The following is a 20,441-nucleotide window of genomic DNA, read 5'->3' as shown; positions in this document are numbered from 1 at the left end:
CTCTGTCTCTCTCTCTCTCTCAGGCTGCTGTCTCTCTCTCTCTCTCTCTCTCTCTCAGGCTGTCTCTCTGTCTGTCTTGGGGTGTCTCTCTCTCTCTCTCTGTCTGTCTGTCTCAGGGTGTCTCTCTCTGTCTCGGGGGCTCTCTCTCTCTCTCTGTCTGTCTCAGGGTCTCTCTCTCTCTCTCTCTCTCTCTCTCTCTCTCTCTGTCTGTCTGTCTCGGGGTGTCTCTCTCTCAGGCTGTCTCTCTCTCTGTCTGTCTGTCTGTCTGTCTGTCTGTCTTGTGGTCTCTCTCTCTGTGTCTCTCTCTCTCTCTCTCTCTCTCTCTCTCTCTGTCTGTCTCGGGGTCTCTCTCTCTCTCTCTCTCTCTCTCTCTCTGTCTGTCTGTCTCGGGGTGTCTCTCTCTCAGGCTGTCTCTCTCTCTGTCTGTCTGTCTGTCTGTCTGTCTGTCTTGTGGTCTCTCTCTCTCTCTCTCTCTCTCTCTCTCTCTCTCAGGCTGTCTCTCTGTCTGTCTCGGGGTCTCTCTCTCTCTCTCTCTCTCTCTCTCTCTGTCTGTCTCAGGGTGTCTCTCTCTCTCTCTCTCTCTCTGTTTGTCTGTCTCGGGGTCTCTCTCTCTCTCTCTCTCTCTCAGGCTGTCTCTCTCTCTCTGTCTCTCTCTCTCTCTCTCTCAGGCTGTCTCTCTGTCTGTCTCGGGGTGTCTCTCTCTCTCTATCTCTCTGTCTGTCTGTCTTAGGGTGTCTCTCTCTCTCTCAGGCTGTCTCTCTCTCTCTGTCTGTCTGTCTGTCTCAGGGTGTCTCTGTCTCTGTCTCTCTCTAGCTCGGGCTATCTGTCTGTCTCTCTCTCTCTCTCTCTCTCTCTGTCTCTCTCTCTCTCTCTCTCTCTCTCTCAAGCTGTCTCTCTGTCTGTCTCGGGGTGTCTCTCTCTCTATCTCTCTGTCTGTCTGTCTCAGGGTGTCTCTCTCTCTCTCTCTGTCTGTCTGTCTCAGGGTGTCTCTCTCTCTCTCAGGCTGTCTCTCTCTCTCTGTCTGTCTGTCTGTCTCAGGGTGTCTCTCTCTCGCTCTCTCTCTCGCTCTGGCTGTCTGTCTGTCTCAGGGTCTCTCTCTCTCTCTCTCTCTCTCTCTCTGTCTGTCTTGGGGTGTCTCTCTCTCTGTCTGTCTTGGGGTGTCTCTCTCTCTCTCTCTCTCTCTCTCTCTGTCTGTCTTGGGGTGTCTCTCTGTCTGTCTGTCTTGGGGTGTCTCTCTCTCTCTCTCTCTCTCTCTCTGTCTGTCTTGGGGTGTCTCTCTCTCTCTCCCTCTCTCTCTCTCTCTCTCTGTCTTGGGGTGTCTCTCTCTCTCTGTCTTGGGGTGTGTCTCTCTCTCTCTCTCTCTCTGTCTTGGGGTGTCTCTCTCTCTCTCTCCCTCTCTCTCTCTCTCTCTCTCTGTCTTGGGGTGTCTCTCTCTCCCTCTCTGTCTGTCTTGGGGTCTCTCTCTCTCTCTCTCTGTCTCTCTCTCTCTCTCTGTCTTGGGGTGTCTCTCTCTCTGTCTGTCTCAGGGCGTCTCTCTCTCTCTGTCTTGGGGTGTGTCTCTCTCTCTCTCTCTGTCTTGGGGTGTGTCTCTCTCTCTCTCTCTCTCTGTTTGTCTCGGGGCGTCTCTCTTTTCTCTTTCTTTAGGAGAAAAGAGGAGATTAAGATCAGCATTTCACTGTGAGAAGTTCTGGTGATGAAGGGGAAAAGCGCCGGTTCTCCTCCTAACCGACTGCCTGCTGAATGAGTCCTGTGATATAGAACAAACAGTCATAGCTGAAGCCTCAACTGGAATTAACTGCGTCTAGGCGATGTACCTGAGGTCAAGAGGAGCTCTCATTTAGAGTACTTCTTTCATCTGGGTTCTGGAGGCCTAAACGATGTCACTCAGTTTTCATAGTGTCATTTAATGTAACAGGTTATGTTTATGATTAAGTACGTTGGTATTCGCAGAGTGGAAAGCAATAATATTCTTAATCTTATTTCATTTAAAGTGAAGTTGAAGTTCTAAACTGAAAGCTAGTATCACACAATGCTGTCCCAAGTTTTCATGTCACTACCAAAGAACAGTTTTAGCCCAGAGGCGGAGCCTTATTTTAGCCACACCCTTGCAACAGTTGGATCACATTGCTGTGAAGTAACTGTGTGGGCTGCTTTTCCTGAAGTCAGTTTTCATTTCCACTGTTTTAAGCATGTAGAGACCAAGTGCAGTCATTAGTGTACGGTGAAAAAAGGGGATATAGACATCCTGGGAGGGACACCAGTACAGATGGTCTGAGTTGCGGAACAATACTGTACATGTCCTTGGGTGGCTGAGGATAAGGTAAAGTTACACATTCCCTCTGTCATCCACTGACCCAACGGTCTGATATGCAAACTACAAGGAGTCCAATGGGGGTCTATAAGTTCCTTCAGATATGCTAATAGTGGTCTCTCAAAATAATTAATGACTGCAGGGGTCAGAGCATTAGGTCTGTAGTCATTCAGCCTGCAGAGAGAGAGAGAGAGAGAGAGAGAGAGAGAGACCCTGAGACAGACAGACAGCCTGAGCAAGAGAGAGAGAGAGAGAGAGAGAGACACCCCAAGACAGACAGAGAGAGAGAGAGAGAGAGAGAGAGAGAGAGAGAGAGACACCCCAAGACAGACAGAGAGAGAGAGAGAGAGAGAGAGAGAGAGAGAGAGACACCCCAAGACAGACAGAGAGAGAGAGAGAGAGAGAGAGAGAGAGAGAGACACCCCAAGACAGACAGAGAGAGAGAGAGAGAGAGAGAGAGACACCCCAAGACAGACAGAGAGAGAGAGAGAGAGAGAGAGAGAGAGAGAGAGACACCCTGAGCTGTAAACTATTGTTTAACGTAATACTGAGATCTGCTTTATTTCTCTGAGACAGTGTTAAGAAAGATTTTTCCCCCTTTGAAGAATTGCTGAGTTCAAAAGTGGTACGTTGAGTTTTCGTGCAGTAGTACTGATTAGTTTGAGTTGTTATATGCTGTGTTTCAGGTGCTGGTGTCCTGGGCAGCGTATGTGTCGTTTCGGAAAGCTGGTATGCTGATCAGGCAGTTTAACCAGGCTGGGTGACCAGTTAAACCATCACCAGACCATTCAAGACCCACATAAACCAGCACAGAATTCACTCTGGTCTGTGCTGTTTCTTCAGCAGGGACTATAAGATCGTAAGTCTGTAAACTTCAAGCACTTTTCAAGTGAAAACTTACGTTCATTATTAGTTTTTGTTGCCGAAGCTGAGTTTAAAATGATGATATAGTAGCTGAGGTTTTATTTATGTATAAATATGTTTATGCAGTTCTGTTAGCAGCCACACGATGGCGCACAAAGATCTATGAAATGGCGTCCAGTCCTCTCTGATGAAACCCCTCAGTAAAATCGTCTTTAAGGTATAGAGATTTAGAGAGCTGGTGAACATAAACGCACTTCCCACTACAACAAGCAACTCCAGGGACTTAAAAAGGAATAATGATTAAAAAATCTGAAATGAAAATGACCTTGCCCCCATCACAGTAAACCATCACACATTTTTAGTGTGTACCACTACCCAGGCCAAGATTTAAAAAAAAAAGAGTTATATTATTAAATTAGTTACAATGTAGATAAACCTCAAAAATAAATGACAAATACTGTTGATTTCTTTGCTAAGATAAAAAAAACAAACATTTATATCAAGCTTATTGATTGTTCTGGGAAAATGTTGTGTTCATATTTTCAGTGCGAGTATAATCAAGTGATTAGAAATAATTTTAACATTTTGTTTGTAGCAGTTTGGCTCTAATTCATTGACCACGCTCGCCGGCGCCCTCTGGCGTTAAGTAGGAAGAGGCCAGACCAGAGAACTTGTAGAGAGGAGAATAAACACTCTGCAGTGTCTTCCTGGTTGTTTCAACACTAGATGGCGCTCCTGAGCGAGTCCAAAATGAACGGGTTGATATGGAGCATTTTTAATGTGAAAGAATTCAGTCATTTCCTGAACACTGAGTATTATAAACCATTTTAACACCGCTGTCATACGTTTAAGAGCTTTTAAATTCGAGTTATAGGAGTTTAAAATGGTACTTCATGACGTCCCTGACGTCAGTGAGTGCGAACAGCCAATGAGCTGCTCCGCTCACCAATCAGTCAGCAGTCTCTAGCAGTAAAGCCCGCCTCCTGCTGCTGTAGAAAAAGGAAACATATATAAATATAGGCACCTTTTATCTGCTTCTTAGTGAAATACATCTTTCTACTTCCTAAAATTAAAGAAACATTCTGAGAAACTTATTAGAAGCTATTTTATCTCTGTTTTTAGCCGTTGAGCTCTATTTACTGTCATTCATCGAGGCCTCGTGGCCAGGCGCTTCATGAACCAGCTCTGATGTTTTTAATGTAACAGTGTACTGAACCGAGCTAGAACAGAGCACACGACGTTCTCAGACTTAATTGAATGGAATGGTTCATTGTAGTGAAACGTCTTTACAGTGGTGGTGACCGGGGCTTACAATGTCTACAAAGCAAAATAGCCATTTTATTTGCCACCCATAACCGCCAGTGACCCTAAACTCGTATTCTAAGTCGTTATGTTGTTAAGTCGCTGGGGCAGTCGTGGGCTGGAGGTCAGGGAATCAGCCTCATGACTGGAGGGTCGCCGGTTTGATCCCCAGGGCCGACAGTCCATGACTGAGGTGTCCTTGAGCAAGACACCTAACCCCCAACTGCTCCCTGGGTGCCGTGGATAGGGCTGCTCACTGCCCCCTAGTGTGTGTGTGTTCACTAGTGTGTATGTGGTGTTTCACTTCACGAATGGGTTAAATGTGGAGGTGAAATTTCCCGTTTGTGGGATTAAAAAGTGTCTATTAATTATATCTAATGTTAATAGTAGTAAATCTTTTTCTTGGGAAATGTTAACTATTTTGCCTTACAATGCTCTTCACATACCTCTCTGCTATTAATGGACTTTAAAAATATATTTTGGGCCAAAACCTTTTAAAAAATATCACAACACCATGACTCAAGCCTCAGGCACTGCATTAACAACTCCATATAATAACTTTCTTTGAGGGAGCTTGTAGTGTGCTTATCTAGACCAGTACATTTCACACCTAACCAATCGGAAGGACTTTGTGTCCATTTTACTCATTTATAATTATAAAGAAAGGAATTCCCACTCATTGTGCCAGCTTTGCCCTGGCATCGTGAAGCTCCGCCCTCAACCACTAGAAACAAGAAACGTTCATTCCAATGTAGTTATGTAGTAAAAATAAAACATAAAACCACACAAACTGCAGTCGTGGCTGTGTAAGTGAAATGTTAAGTATAGTCTGTGCACATTATAGATACAATAGTTACAGTAAGGCTGGGAAATCTTTAAGAAATAAAAATGATGACAGACCTTGTAGGTAAACTAAATTTACAAAATGATGTGAAACATTTACATCAAATTCAGCCAGACGCAGACACAAGGCAGGCATGTTTATTTTATGGCATATTTCATGCATATCCAAAGACAATTAAACAGACATCACAGAAATAAAAGCAAAAAGAACATCAAAAATAAAGACAAAATGCTTAAGAGCAAAAAACAATACAACTAGGTCTCATGAGGTGAGTCAGAAAAAGATGGCCTGTTAAATCTTGTGCACCACGTAAGCTGTCGTCGTCGTTTGTGTTAACTGTGAGCTGCAACTGCTTGTGAAGCGTCCAGTTTACCAGCTTTCACTGGAAGAACAGCCAAAACAATACGCAGAATCTGTAGGGTATTTGTGAATCTTTGGGATGACAGTGTTAGAATTTAACCTCCAAGTCAATTAAACCTACACCAATAAGGGTCCTTGGGCAAGACTCCCAAACACCGCCTTCGCCCACCTGTGGAAATTGATCAGATCGTAAGTCGCTCTGGAGAAGAGCGTCAGCCAAATGCCATAAATGTAAATGATTTTGAGAGAAACCTAAGACAACCAATGCACTGAGGCTTTAGACTTATGCCTTTTCCAGGACCCTAAGCAAGCAAGATGATGAGTTGGTTAAACGCAGGATACACAGACTGTCGGATTAGCCTTGAAAAATGTAAAAAAGACAAAGAGTAAAACTAATGGAACAGACTAAGAGAGAGCTAAAGAGATAGAAAGTGCAATAGCTTCAAGAAATAAAAGAAAATGAAATGGAAGTACAAACAAGGGCAATTCGAAATAAAACTGAGCTAAAAACAAAGCGCATTGGCAAATTCAATAATAGGCACTTGAAAAGAGAAACGTTTGAACCAAGATTTAAAAATCTCTACATTTAGGGCACATCTAAGGTCTGCTGGGACGTTTAATTTGGACTCTAGACTCGACTAGCTGACCAGAATGCATGGATCTAAGAGAACTACATGGTTTATATTCTTTAAAAATATCATAGATATATTATGGGCCTAAACCCCACAGCGATTTATATTCCAGCAGCAGCACTTTAAAATCTACTCTGTGACCAACTGGAAACCAGGGTAAAGATTTTAGCAGTGGAGTGATGTATTCTGTCCTGTAGTTCCAGAGGAACTGTGACAATAGGGCTTCTAATTGAGCTGTAGCTGTTTAGTTTTTTTGCGAAGTCAGAGATTAAAGCATGGATGAGTTTGTCTTCGTCTTGTAAGGCCACCCAACATTTGGCTATGATTATATCTTTAAGATGACATAATGCAGCGCTACTGATTGCTTTACGATAGTTAGTGAAGCTGAGATCCGAGTCTATTAGTATGCCAAGCTTTAGACCTTGGTCTTTTGTTTTTAGACCCCCCCCCCCGTTTCATATGCCAAACACAAAATCTCTTTTATTCCTATTTAATTTAAGAATCATTTGCCTCATCCAATTATTTATGCGTTCCATACACTGACACCAAGAACCTGCTGGACTATAATCATCTGCTCAGAGAGCCAGTACATCTGTGTACCATTGCCAGAACTATTTGTTGCATATCAGCTGCTACAGGATAAAAAAGAAGTCTTTTTTAAAAGTCAAACCTTTTTTAAAAGGTTTTTAAAGATGGCAAACCTTGGTCAGATGGCAGTGCTAAACTGTTTCCTCTAGAGGTTTTGGTCAGTTAGATCAATTTGGCTTAATCAGGCTATTTCTAGGTGGCCATAGAGATACACAGTTTCATTATTTGACTGTGTGGTGTGAATCTTAGTTTGGATTTTTAAAATTAAAAACATGCAAATTCATTACATTTCACTGCAGAAAGGAGTTGTGGGGTTTTAAGCCTGTCAGCCATGACAAATAGAGCGACACCAATGGAGGCTAGCAGCTGCTGTCCTGAGAGAGAGAGAGAGAGAGAGAGAGAGAGAGAGAGAGAGAGAGAGAGAGAGAGAGTGTGTGTGTGTGTGTGTTATATGCGAATCTACTGTTGTTTTTGTCTTAGTCACATAATACAGTCTTGAACTTAATAGTTGCGTTTGGTGTTTCATCTCTCACGCACATCACCACATCTCACTCTTTCATATTGTTACTGCTTGACCTAGACCGGGTCGTAACAGTGTGTGTGTGTGTGTGTGTGTGTGTGTGTGTGTGTGTGTGATGTCATGCTGTGTGACAGTCACTGAGTCCCACTATTCACACACATCACTTGCTCCACTGTTTCTGCATCAGCTGCTGTGTGTGCGATTTGAACTGAAAACAATCGAGTGATGGAGACTCGCACACCAGACAGACAAAATTCAGTCTTTAGGGCGAATACTAATATGGTTCTTGCTTGCCAGGGCACAAATCATTAGTTACGTGACTTTAGGTTTAACTCTCAAAATGCTTTAGAGTGTGTCTGTCTTAACAGCGGTAAACCCTACAATATTATTTCTAAAATAGTATTCTCCATCCTAAAATCTGCTTGACTGATCTGCATTCTAAGCTGTAAGATACTATATATCACACACTCAGTCCTAGTTCATCAAATTATAGACCCCTGGCACAAATGTTTGATGGAGCCCTATCTGGAAACTTCTTTCCCATGTTCAGGACATTTTGTATGACATCACAGCAAGTTACACGAAATCTGTGCACTAGAAAGCTGCAGGCTTACAGCAAACAAAAGTAAAACCAGGTTATCTAAATGTATCATCATCACCATCATCATCTCCAACCATGCCCCAATTTACCCTTCACACTGCTTGAAGAGCATGTGTATCTACAATGCATTGTGGATTGAAAACATTATTAATTAACCTACCCAAGTGAACAGCACTCCTAATAATAATAATAATAATAATAATAATAATGATGCTGATAATCATATTGATAATGATAATAATACTCTTGAACTGAATATTTCCTATGTGGCTGAAAGTTAAATGACTTATAATTATTTAATGAATTTGTCTATTTGCTCTCAAGTATAAAAATTGAAATGGGCTGCACCTCGTCTGGCATTATTAGGCTAATCCTGTTATCACCTTCTTGTCCATTTCATCCAGAAGGGACTGTGTCCATCGGCCCCTTGTTGCCTACAGGCAATAGAAACAGCAGTTTCCAAATGACACGACAGAAACAATAAAAACACCAGCATACCTATAAACCTAAACAATGGAGCGTCCTAAACTAAAACCTTCTGCTATGGTGGGCATGAAAAATGTTTATGCACCATTTATATCTTACCCTTGATAACTTTTAGTGAAAGTAGACCGTTCACAGCCGCTGCTGCTCAGCCTGTAAACCCAGCCTGAAAACGCATTTCTCTGCCGGCATATGAGGTCTCACTCTTACAGGGGCTCCCAGGCACATTTTTAAAAATATACTGAGCTTCAAGTTCAAATTGAAAATAAATTCCAAGGAAATTTTGGCTGAAAAACTGAAAGCTTGACCGAGGTAATGGTAAATAGTAAAATAGCTGCTAAGCAGTGATTGGAGCAGGCAGTGAAGCTGGTATTCACTAACGATGTGGAGAGCGTCGGGTTTCTGAATTAGAATTAAATTCAATAAGGTTGAAATTGTTTTTTTTTTCTCCCCCCACGGTACCTGCTCGTTCAGTTCGTGCTGGAAATGAAGGCAGCTGTTAGAATTTTGTCATAATTGCTCACACTGCCCCCTACTGGCTTGGGCCCCTAGCCAGTAAAACTGGATGATCTAGGCCTGCACACACTGGTGTACGACTGCCTCACAAAACCCAGTGGACTTACATACAACATACAGAATGTATAACATGGACTCTATATAAGTAACTGTGTGTCAGGTTGATCAATGACTTGGTTGTTGTTTGTTGGAATCTCATTTGTTGTTTTCATGAGGATTCCATAGTGACAACAGAGTCCTCAATCCTCTGGTTTTTGGAGGCAGAGCCATGAAGGTTGCAGTCTACACCTGGAAGCTCTGACTGGTCAGACAGGTTTCGGCATGAGCAGTCCACACTGTCGTGGACGAGCCCAGCCCCACCCCCTACGGCGCTCGCTTCAGCCTCTTCGTTATCATCATCGTCGTCCTCCTGAATAACCCTGCAGCGACAAACTTCAATGCCGGAGTCGCCTGTCAGAGTGCGGAGACGAAAGCTGTTCTCCTTCGGGTCCTCTTCATCTGCTCTTCGCTCAATCTCCAACACACAGACACTGGAGGAAAAAACTGTGTGTTTAAGAACAGAGGGTGTGACTCTGGGACTCTCCTCAACACCACCTTCTGCATTTAAGTCATATTCCACCCCCTGTGGGTGTGGCAGCGGTGGTGACATGGAGTCAGACTGTTCATGGGTGTTCTCTTCTACCAAAGTGGGCAGAGCCAGGCCTAAACCAGACGTGTCTCCGGAGTCACTGGGCGTTGTGGCACTGCTGGTTAGCATCTCGTCTGTTGGAGCAGAGGAGGAGAAGAGAGAGCTAGACTCAGAGGAGCAGGAGCTGAAGGTCCCCAAGCTGTACGAGGAGGGCAGAATGCCACCATGCAGGCCAAACGCAGCACTGTATGATGGGGGAAGACCTCTGTAGTCAGCTGCCGCCTCCTCGTAGGATGGCAGCTTGGAGAGAGCAAGATAACCTGGAAAGAAACAGAGTTTGTGTGCGTCATTGTCTGATATCCTCGTAGCAAACTTTTACCATAAAACAAAGTCTCGGCTGATCAGCTATAAGAATATTTACTTGTTTTTCTGTTGGTGGTCTTGAGACTTTCTATGGGAGATATGTAGGTGATCTGGGAAGATTTATAGAGCCTCCACTGATGTATGAAAGACCTGTGAGTGATTTATAAGTTTTCTAGGGTGGGAATCTACAAGAGGTGTGCAGGAAATGCTGGTGTGATGTATATGGGCTCTGTGAGGGATCCATTGGGAAGGTTTGAGTTATCTACTGGAACTCACCTGTTCATGACGCTGCACCACACAGAAAATAGCGAGCTCACTGTATTATAACAACATATTCATTTAGAGCATATTTAAGTAAGTAAGTGATACTTTTTGATCCCACAAACGGGGAAATTCCACCTCTGCATTTAACCCATCCGTGAAGTGAAACACCACATACACACTAGTGAACACACACACACTAGGGGGCAGTGAGCACACTTGCCCGGAGCGGTGGGCAGCCCTATCCACGGCGCCTGGGGAGCAGTTGGGGGTTAGGCGTCTTGCTCAAGGGCACCTCAGTCATGAACTGTCAGCCCTGGGGATCGAATCGGCAACCTTCCGGTCACAGGGCTGGTTCCCTGACCTCCAGCCCACGACTGCCCCCAAATTTACTGCATAACAGACATTTTTAAGGCACCTAGGAATTAAGTGTCTGCTAAAAATGAATGATCTTGATTGGCCTAGTGATCTATGGGGATCTACTGAGGATCTGTTGGTGACCTGCAGGGGATTCCTAAAGTTTGCTGGATTGGAAGCCTTTTGACTTTAACTAGAACAAATACCAAGTTACTTCTAAAGAGGGTATTTTTTGTGCACAGTGCGCACTGCTTTGCAGATCAGTGTGTGTAAATGTGAGAGTGTGTGTGTGTGTGTGTGTGTCTTACTGAGCTGAAGGTGAGGAGGTGTGTATCTGCAGGCTCTCTGATACACCATCAGCTCGATCTCTCTTTGCCGCTGCTGCTGGAGACGGAGCTTCATCCGTCTGTGTCTGAACACGCAGCAGCAGCAGAACACAATCAGAACGGTCCAGAGTAACCAGAACCCTGCAGAGACATATACATTTATTTTTATATCAGTATAGGAGGCCACATCTGCCTGTAAGTACCTGTACATAATATAATTAATAGCAATTAAAGTTAATTGAAGTTATGGAATGGTCTTTCAACTCCTGATATGGATGAGGTTTTTGAGAAATCCAATGCTCTGTTTTTAGAAACATGTAGGAATGTTTTTATCCATTCATTCATCCACCCGTTTATGCTCCCAGCAGGTGTGTGTGCGCACTCACACCACAACTCGTAGTACACATAGCAGCCTGTTTCCCCACAGCAGAGACCTGCCTCACACACACACGCCGGACTGCTGATCCCAGGGCACGAGGTCAGGCTGAAGGACAAGAGATCCTGTGAATTCACAAACGAAAAACAAAGACCAGTTTTTTTTTTTACAGTTACATTATCAGGGATTTTTCATCCTGGCTCCACCTTTAGCATCGTATTTACAAGATGAGTGCACATGAACGCTAACACATACAAGCACACGGTTTCTGGGGTGGCCAGTCAGATTTCAGAGGTGCACTGGCCACTCGAGATGCCACTCCAAAACCTCTGCCACCTAGTTGTCTTCCACCTTGCTGTGGTGCCATCCTCTGTCCATCCTCTCTCTAAACCTGACCCCAGACTATCCATCCTGTTTCTGACCAAAACCACTTGAACGCAAATTTTGTTGTAATTACGATTTACAGTCTTGAGTAGGAATTTCCCAGGAGAACTTGAAACAGGTGTTTCCACCTGTGCCTCGCTGGTCTGTGTGTAAAGTCTGTTTTCTTTCGTCTTTTCTCATGTTTGTTTAAGTGGCTGTGTTGTTGCTTCATGTTGCCCTGTCAGCTGCTTAGTTTGTGAATGTGTCAGATTTACTTTGTTTTGCACCAACAGCTTCCAAGCCAGGACCAGCCCATTTATGTGGTACTTGCCTTTAGTGGCACTTGAGCAAGGGCAGGTAAAATATCAGTCATTGTTTAGGCTGCCCCTAAACCCACCCTAGCCCCGCCCCCACCCTTCATTAAAGCCAGTTAATTAATCATGGCTTAGCAATCTGTTGCTTCCTTACTTAAATAACCCTGAAACTATTTAACATCACATTATATGCATGTATTGCTCCATATCCATAGTGACATAGTTCAGATAAACAGTGAGACAGCTTTGGTATAAAGTACTTTATTTGGAAGCAGGTAGACGGTAAACTAACTGTTCATTAAAGTTAGCTGTAACTTTGTGCTGCTGTTTGTATTTTGACCCTATTTTTTAATGTACAGTGTGCAGTACTGGTCCTGACCAATGCTTTGAATACACAGCTCTAAAAAAGCCCATGATAAGTGTTAACTGTGACATAAATGTACTGCATTCAAATGGAAATACCTGGAACTCACATTTTCAAGTGGAATTTTTTCTGCAATATTCTAATTTACCAGATAGGACATAGAATGTGCCCTTTCACCTTTTCACTAGTGAACAATAGAATATCAGATATATGTGCTTTTTAATATGCAAAGAAAAAGCACAATATGTCTTACATGCTTTCCTTTATTCCAACCCTGAATGTAAGCATAAAGCTTCCCCCTTTAGGCAGACAAATGAAACTAAAGTCTTATTCACACCACTGAGAAGTTCTGGGCCTTTCAACAAAATTTTCCCCTTTTCCACGACTACAGCTAACTTCGGAGGAAGCCTCTGGATGGTCGCAGCAGAACTGCTGTGTTTCCGTCATTAGGCTAAACAGATTATGACCTCTGACCAAAACAGGAGACCCAGGGGTTTAAATATCTCATGGTCCCTAAATATGAGAATGTATAACATTCGGAATAAGCTATTATATCATTATATATTGTTATATTATTAATATTATATATAATATTGCATTTTAAAATCCTAATCCTAACCTTCTGGTCAATATTTTAAACATTTAGGATTTTACCTTGTTCACAGTTCCCATTCCTGCATCATCTGGAGCCACTGTCACCTACAAGTAAACCAGCCATCCACAAAACCCATTTAAACATTGAAGAAATATTAAAGATGATGTTCTAAACAGAAAGCACAATGATGATTTAATGCAGAAGCTCTGCTTTCAAAGGCTCTATAGAGGCCACACACTCTCTCTCTCTCAGACACACACACACACACACACACACACACACACACACACACACACAGACACACACAGCCCTACAGTGAATGGAAGCTTTGTTAAACAGCTTTGCCGAGACTTAAAACAATAGTTTAGCAAAGTTAGATCGACTAAAGCAAGACAAAATGTTCCTTCTTTAGTTTTACACCTGGCTTATTCGTCTAATGTAGCTAACTAGTAATGAATGTGTAAACGCCACCAATTCACATTAGACTATGTGACAACTCAACACGGTTTGAGGCAAGTAGCACCATGATAGTTGATGGATTAAAAGCTCCCATTAATTCTTAGACACATTGGCCTCAAAGCTCCAGTGCAAAACTAATGAAGCACCATTTAGTCTTTCTTTCCTAGTTCTTTTGAACGCTAAGTCAGAGGAACACAGACATCAGAGCTGTGGGTCTTTTACTGACATACTCCCTGTGTCCACATCTCAAAGGAACATTAGTTTAAAAACAGAATGAGAGACAATCAAGAGAACAGTGTTCACTGCAGTCACTATAGCTTCCCTCTGCTTCGTCTCCAGCATGATTAAGCTCAAAAACCATCAGCTAAATGTGGAAGTTTTCATAGTTTTGAAAAAAGCAATACAACCTCTGTCCATTGAATCATAACATAAAATATAATGAATTACACGCATGTAACATTTTTTCAGAAACCTAAAGATATATTATAGCATAAGTAACCAGCAGTAATGATAAATAAATGCAGTGTGATTATCGTTTATAAACTCACCTCCATGCTGTTCCACCTGAACGCAGACGTCCAGTTCTGAACTGAAGCTCTGTCTCTTCCATTATTCCCCATAGCAAACTCACCCATCCCACCGCCCAGCACTCAAACCACACCCACTGCATTCTGATTAGCCCACAGTTTATCTTCTTGGAGTCCTGTGAACTGCTTTTTGTATGTATAGATAACGTACATACATCAAAGAGGAGTTCCACTCTTTAATTTCTTCATAAGTCAGTGGTTGAGCTGTGAACAACGTCATTCAGAGCGTGTTTTTGTGGTTAATGTGTTTTTATTTATCTCCAAAACTGCTAGCATCTACATGTCTTGAGTTTTTATGTAATACTGATAATTGTATAATAGTAATAAATGTGAAAAAAGCAGTTTTCTTTGGGGACTATTTTGCACTACAATGTCCTCCATGCACCTATTCACCATGAAAGGATTTAAAAAATACTGTTTAAATAAAAATCTCTTTGTAAAACAGCATCTGGTGATTTCTGAAATGTGCTGTGTTCAGTTTTAAGTACAAGAAAGCAAATCAAAAAGGGTTCTATATACAGCTATATACTATATACAGCACATTATCCATCATTTAGAAGAACCATTTTGCTATGCAAATCATGCAAGAGGTTCTTTGAGTGTTCACGATTCTATATAGCACCGTAAAGCACTCTTAGAGAACCAGGTGGAGGGTTAGTGACCACTGTAGTAGTACCTGATCTTTCCACAAAGGGCTGAATCCGATTGTTGAATAAATTGGCTGTTGCCAAGCAACTGATTAGTTAATTGAAGTGCTCTCTTGCTTGGCTGGAAAGACAACTAGCCACACCAACCCTTTGCATTTAAGAGGGATGACCCCTGTGATAATGTGTGATAAGACAGCAATACTGATTCTGTCCACGTGGAGGCAGAAAGTTCCATGCGTTATTACAGACAGCAAACACCTGGCATCTTTAACCCTACAGCTCTGGTCCTACAGGCCCACTGCCCTGCACATTTGACTGCTTTCTCTGCTCCCAGCACACGCGCACTGGGCTGCATTAGTTTTGTGTACGTTTGTGTTTGTCCGTCTTTACTCGGTCCTTAATTAGTGCTTTCCAAGCTCTCAGCACACCTGATCCCACGAATCAGCTCGTTAACATCTCTGTACTGTATTGAAGTGGGTGTGTTAAGGCAGAGAACACTGAACTTATTTTAGTTGACTTTACTTTAAAATGTCACGCAAACGTATTAGTTCGAAGAAGTTACTTAACAGGATCAAGCTTAGCGGTGGGCAGCCCTATCCACAGCGCCCGGGGAGCAGTTGGGGGTCAGGTGTCTTGCTCAAGGACACCTCAGTCATGTGCTGTCGGCCCTGGGGATCGAATCGGCGACCTTCCAGTCACAGGGCCAGTTCCCTGACCTCCAGCCCACGACTGCCCCAAATTTGCAGTTAGTCTTCCGTGTTTGTCAAATGCCAGAGGGTACTCCCATGCAAGTCCAAAACAAATGGATTGATATGGAAAATATGAGCAAGATTATAGTTCATAAAAGCTTGAACATTTTGTATAGAAGAATGCATTCATTCCCTGAACTGCACAAAACATTTTAACACCACTGTGATATTTTTGAGCACTTTTGATCGAGTTATTGGACGTCATAATGGTGCCACATGTACATTCATGACATCAGTGAGCACAAACCACTTCATTCAGCCAGTGAGCTGAGGTACAGTCTGCTTTCTTTGCTTTTTAAGTGAAATATATACGTCTACTTTCCAAAAGTAAAGAAAGGTCTCGGATAAGTGGGTAGAACAGGAGTCGGCAACCCAGAAGATGAGAAGAGCTATTTTGTCCTTTCAACAAAAGTGAAACCACTTGACTGTAAATATCTCATTATGTGCTAGTGTACTAGTAAAGGCTAAAAATATAAACGATAACAAACGTTCTTTGCTCTTTTATGTTGAGAAATGAGAATTGTTGCACTATTTTCTTGCGCAGTCTTTCACAGAGTGGTGAACCCCTCAGCCTCTGGGGGATGCTCTTCTTATACCCAGTCATGTTTCTGACCTGTTGCCAATTAACCACCAGGTGTTTTCTTGAGTCTTTACCTGTGACGGGGAGCGAGGAGGCGGACGCATACGCTGAGAGAAGCGAGATTTATTAAGGGCAAATCCAGAGTCAGGGTCATAACGGTCCAAGGTCATATAGCCGACACGGATAGAATGGGGTTCAGACACGACACAAAGCAGAACAGAACTAACAGCAAACAGAGTCCAACGAAGCAAACATCAAACAAGGCAAGCACAAAGACCAGCAAACACAAGAGGCAAACACAGGGCTTAAATACACAGGGATAACGGGGGTCAGGTGAAAACAATCAGGGCGGAGTCACAAAACAAGAGGCGGGACTTAAACCAAAACAAAACGTGCATGGACCGGACTGGGAGGGGCCAATCCTGACATTACTAGTCTTTTGTTACTCCTGTCCCAAATTTTTTGAAACATGTTGCTGGCATTAAATTCAAAATGTACATATATTTTTCAACAAAAAATAAAAAATGAAATTCTCACTTTCAACATTTGATTTGTTGTCTATGTACTATGTTCAATTAAATACAGGGTTTAAATTATTTACATGTCATTGCATTCGCATTTGCATTTTGCACATTTTGTGTCCCAACTTTTTTCCCCCCACCTATCACAAGCCACCATATAAATATCTTTATTGAACATGTGAATTAATATATGAAAATGATAAGCTAATTTTAGATCAGGGAGAAAAGTGCAGTTAATAGTGAAGGTTCTGAGCAGGTGTGTTTATGTATATTTAAATGCATCAGAAGTTGCTGAGTGTGTCAGAGACTGTCAGGCATAATGGGGGTGTAAAGTGTTGACTGTGCCACCAGTCAACAAATCCAATTCTGTTTGTGTCTTCATGCTTCTTAATGCATGGTGTAAACCAGTCACCCACAGTTCCTTTCACTGAATATTCATGCTTTTAGAGAATTTCTACATTTGATTCTTCTGCACCCACATTTGTAGACAGGGTGACTGCTGAAGTCCATCCATACAATGTGTTCTGAACTGAATTAGGTTCAGTTTTTTCCCCACAGCACTGATGCACGTGTTTCAGCAGTGTGTGCACACAGACCCTGAGTCAGTTTACTTAGAAGAACAGGCAGCTAAGAATTAACGGGAAGCTAAAATATTAATGAGTAAACAGTCTTGGTGCTTCTCAGAGGTTCTTCCTCTTGCTTCTGAGAAGTTTTCTCATTAGGAAGCTGTACCCACATTCGTAGACAGCTGTGGACAGATAAGACTCAATGACTGTTGAACTCACACCATCTAAGGTATTTTGAACTGAATAGTGAATAGTTCTTTTTTTTGTGCACGTGTTACTGCACACTGTGCACTGGGACTGAGTCAGTTTCCTCGGAAGAACAGATACCTAAGAGTTAATGGGGCGTTTAAATAGTCATGAATAAACAGTGATGTAATATGCCACATCATTTTTGTAATATCCTCGGAAATTTGTTGTGAATCACAGTAGATCCGTTTCAACACAAGCAAAAACCTAACAGTGGCGCTCCAGTACAGCCACACTGGTTAAAGTACAAAGAAGATGGTAGAAAAGAAAACGTACAAACATGAAAAGAAATGTACCTTTAGACCTCCATTAGCATATTAATAAACCTGCATCATTGCCATACGATTAAGAAGAATATTTCTTACAACATTAAAACAATTTGAAATTTATGCCAGTTTTGCACTGCAACTCCTGAACCTCTAGCCTCGTTATGCAGTTACACTGGAGCCTTCAGAAACTCAAAAGACTGATGAATAAAGAACAGCATAGAAATGTTCTAGAACCGAGTAACGATGTTAAAGATATGAGCAGAGGTGTTCTAAGGCTAACAAGAGCTGTTCTAGAGCTGATGTACAATAGCATTGTGGTTCCAGAACATCTCTATTCACTGCCAAAATGTTCTACTCAACTCTAGAACATCTATGGTTGGACACTCAAGAATTGCTTTGGACAGCTTTGAATGTTCAGCTCAGACTGAGCAACTCTCAATGGTCAGTTGTGACTGGACAGATCTGAATAAACAGCCTCTAACAGACAGCTCTGACTGGCAGAGGCATAGCCAAGGGATGGCCAGGTGACCCTTCTGCCCACTCCAGATGTGGGAAGTGAGACAGTCACCCATCATGAGTCAGCCATCGATAAAGCATCTACCCTTGGGGTAGTTACCGAACAGTTCCGTGAGTATGATGAGGCTAATTTTCAAACAGGTGACCTAATACTAAATACTTTTAATGCTGAATGCACCTATATATTCTGGGCAGTCGTGGGCTGGCGGTCAGGGAACTGGCCCTGTGACCGGAAGGTTGCTGGTTTGATCCCCAGGGCTGACAGTCCATGATTGAGGTGTCCTTGAGCAAGACACCTAACCTCCAACTGCTCCCCGGGTGCCGTGGATAGGGCTGCCCTCCAGGGCAAGTGTGGTCACTGACCCTTAGTGTGTCTGTTTACTAGTGTATATGTGGCGTTTCACTTAAATGCGGAGGTGACATTTCCCTGTTTGTGGGATTAAAAAGTGTCACTTAAATTAGATGTATGTGTTGTAGGGTACGTTGTACAATGCTTTCTAATTATTAGTGTAATCTGTAGCCAGGGCTGCATAAATTAAGAATTTCTAAGGCTTGTCTATACAGTGTAACACTGTGCACTGACTTTCCTTGATTAAAATACATAATTTCCATATTAATAACTAATATATTACATGAACGCAGTTGACTGATAACTCAATGTGACATTTTATTCAAACTAATGAATCATTTTTGTTATTTTAATATAGTGACTTTATTTTTATTTATTATTTATTTTTCCTAGCAGTGTGCCACCCTAATAAAGTTAGGTCGTACAAGGCCAGCCCATTCTCTGTAAAGTGCAGAAACTTTCAATCCACACCACATTTGTGTTTATGCGTAGAAGATATTTTATTGGGATTTGAATTTGATGAAACATTATTGCTGTGTGTCTTATTTTACATGTGTGCTATTTTTAGTGTCTTTGGACATAAAAACAAACTGAAAACAGTCAGAAGTGCAAACTCCAAGCACAATGTAAAATGGAATGTAAATGTGAATCATTAAATAAACTGTAATTAATTATGCAATTAAGTAATTGCATAAAAAATAATTACATGATGTTCATTATAACTGTAGACTAGCGAGGGTTAAAGAGCTTCAGTCTGCAGTGCAGTCAAAATACCAGAGCAGCACAGCTGGAGAAAAACACGAGCATGTGCGCGTGTGTGTGTGTGTGTGTGTGTGCGGACGCGTGTGTGTGTGTGTGTTTTAAATTGAAATAGAGAGAGAACAAGGACGAGTGTGTCTTTTGCTTCAACTCAAATAATAGTAGAATATTTTCCTTATATAATCTTTATTTGTCTCTCTCTCTCTCTCTTTCATACACACACACACACACACACACACACACACACACACACACACACACACACACACACCTCTTCCCAGCATTTCTGCTTGCTCTCTGATTCCATCCAATCAATCGCCCCCCTCTCTCCCTCTGTTTTGTTTCTGTTTGGGAGCTGGGGGACCCGCTGACCCAGTTCCTGCCTGCATTTTAAAGTTAAAGCTGTTTACATATTGTGTGTTTTCTTTCACCCCTAATAGAAATATGGAAAAAAATCTGTAAAGTTTCTTAAAATTCTAAATAGAATTAGCTCTTCAACTACATTGCCAGCTGATGTTACTTCACAGAGTAAGTAGCACCAGAGACCCCCCCCCACCCGGTCTGATATGATTGGCTGGGCTGGTGTTGGACTTTTCCCCAATGCCAAGCGGCAGAGGATTGTCGTCTCCTGTTGTTATGTCTGAAATCTCTGGTGCATCACTGAGGCAGTGGTAGGTTAGAGCAGCATCAGCGCCTCTTGAAGGTGTAAACTTAGAATGTACACACATTTTCAGGGGGCTAAATAATATTTTGGGGGGATAAATCCCTCTAAAACTGGCCTAACACCGCCCCTGGTAGAACGTCCACCTTTGCTGTTTAACCACTCTCGTGTTGCTTTGGCCTTGTGCTTAGGAAAATGTGAAGTTTCTGCCATTATAATAACTGTAGAGTCTTAGTACTGCTGGCTGGTGAATCTGTAGCTCCTTCTAAGTGATTGTTAGTATCTCTGTCGCTTCCCTCACAAGCTTTTAGAGAATTGTCTTGTCAAGGCAGTGCCTGAGTTGCAGCTTCAGTTTCCTCACCATTTCCATACAATCCAACTGTTCACTGCTCACTGGGATTTCCAAATACTTTTGTCTTATTTTGTAGCCTTTTTCTTATTTTTTGCACGTCTATAGCTTATAGAGCTATAAACTAATTTCCTCAAAATGCTGTTTGGGCTTTTTTGCAGATTCACTGACTGACCAATGGTATTTGAAGTAAAGGAGCCTTTTGTTCAGAAAGA

General features: G+C 42.3%; 1 protein-coding gene across 2 annotated transcripts; it reads right to left on the bottom strand.

Moving 5' to 3' along the window:
* Positions 1-5,444: 5,444 nt before the first annotated feature.
* LOC108410816 (WW domain-binding protein 1-like) lies at positions 5,445-14,136 on the bottom strand. Of its 2 annotated transcripts, XR_005130277.1 has the most exons (6): positions 13,976-14,136; positions 13,028-13,072; positions 11,343-11,457; positions 10,939-11,097; positions 9,169-9,969; positions 5,445-9,121 (listed from the first exon to the last, which is right to left on the bottom strand). XR_005130277.1 is itself a non-coding variant. In XM_017682088.2 (5 exons), the coding sequence occupies exons 1-5, from the start codon at positions 14,060-14,062 to the stop codon at positions 9,230-9,232; spliced, it is 1,146 nt and encodes a 381-aa protein (XP_017537577.1). In that variant the 5' UTR covers positions 14,063-14,135; the 3' UTR covers positions 5,445-9,229. The 2 variants fall into 2 exon arrangements, 1 of the variants encoding a protein (XP_017537577.1); XM_017682088.2 differs by having other exon boundaries at positions 5,445-9,969; positions 13,976-14,135.
* Positions 14,137-20,441: the final 6,305 nt, after the last annotated feature.

This window comes from Pygocentrus nattereri, chromosome 5 (assembly GCF_015220715.1).
Source record: "Pygocentrus nattereri isolate fPygNat1 chromosome 5, fPygNat1.pri, whole genome shotgun sequence".
In the NCBI taxonomy this organism is placed as follows: Eukaryota; Metazoa; Chordata; class Actinopteri; order Characiformes; family Serrasalmidae; genus Pygocentrus; species Pygocentrus nattereri.
The sequence above is the reverse complement of the archived record's forward strand: the minus strand, read 5'-3'. Positions and strand labels throughout refer to the sequence as shown.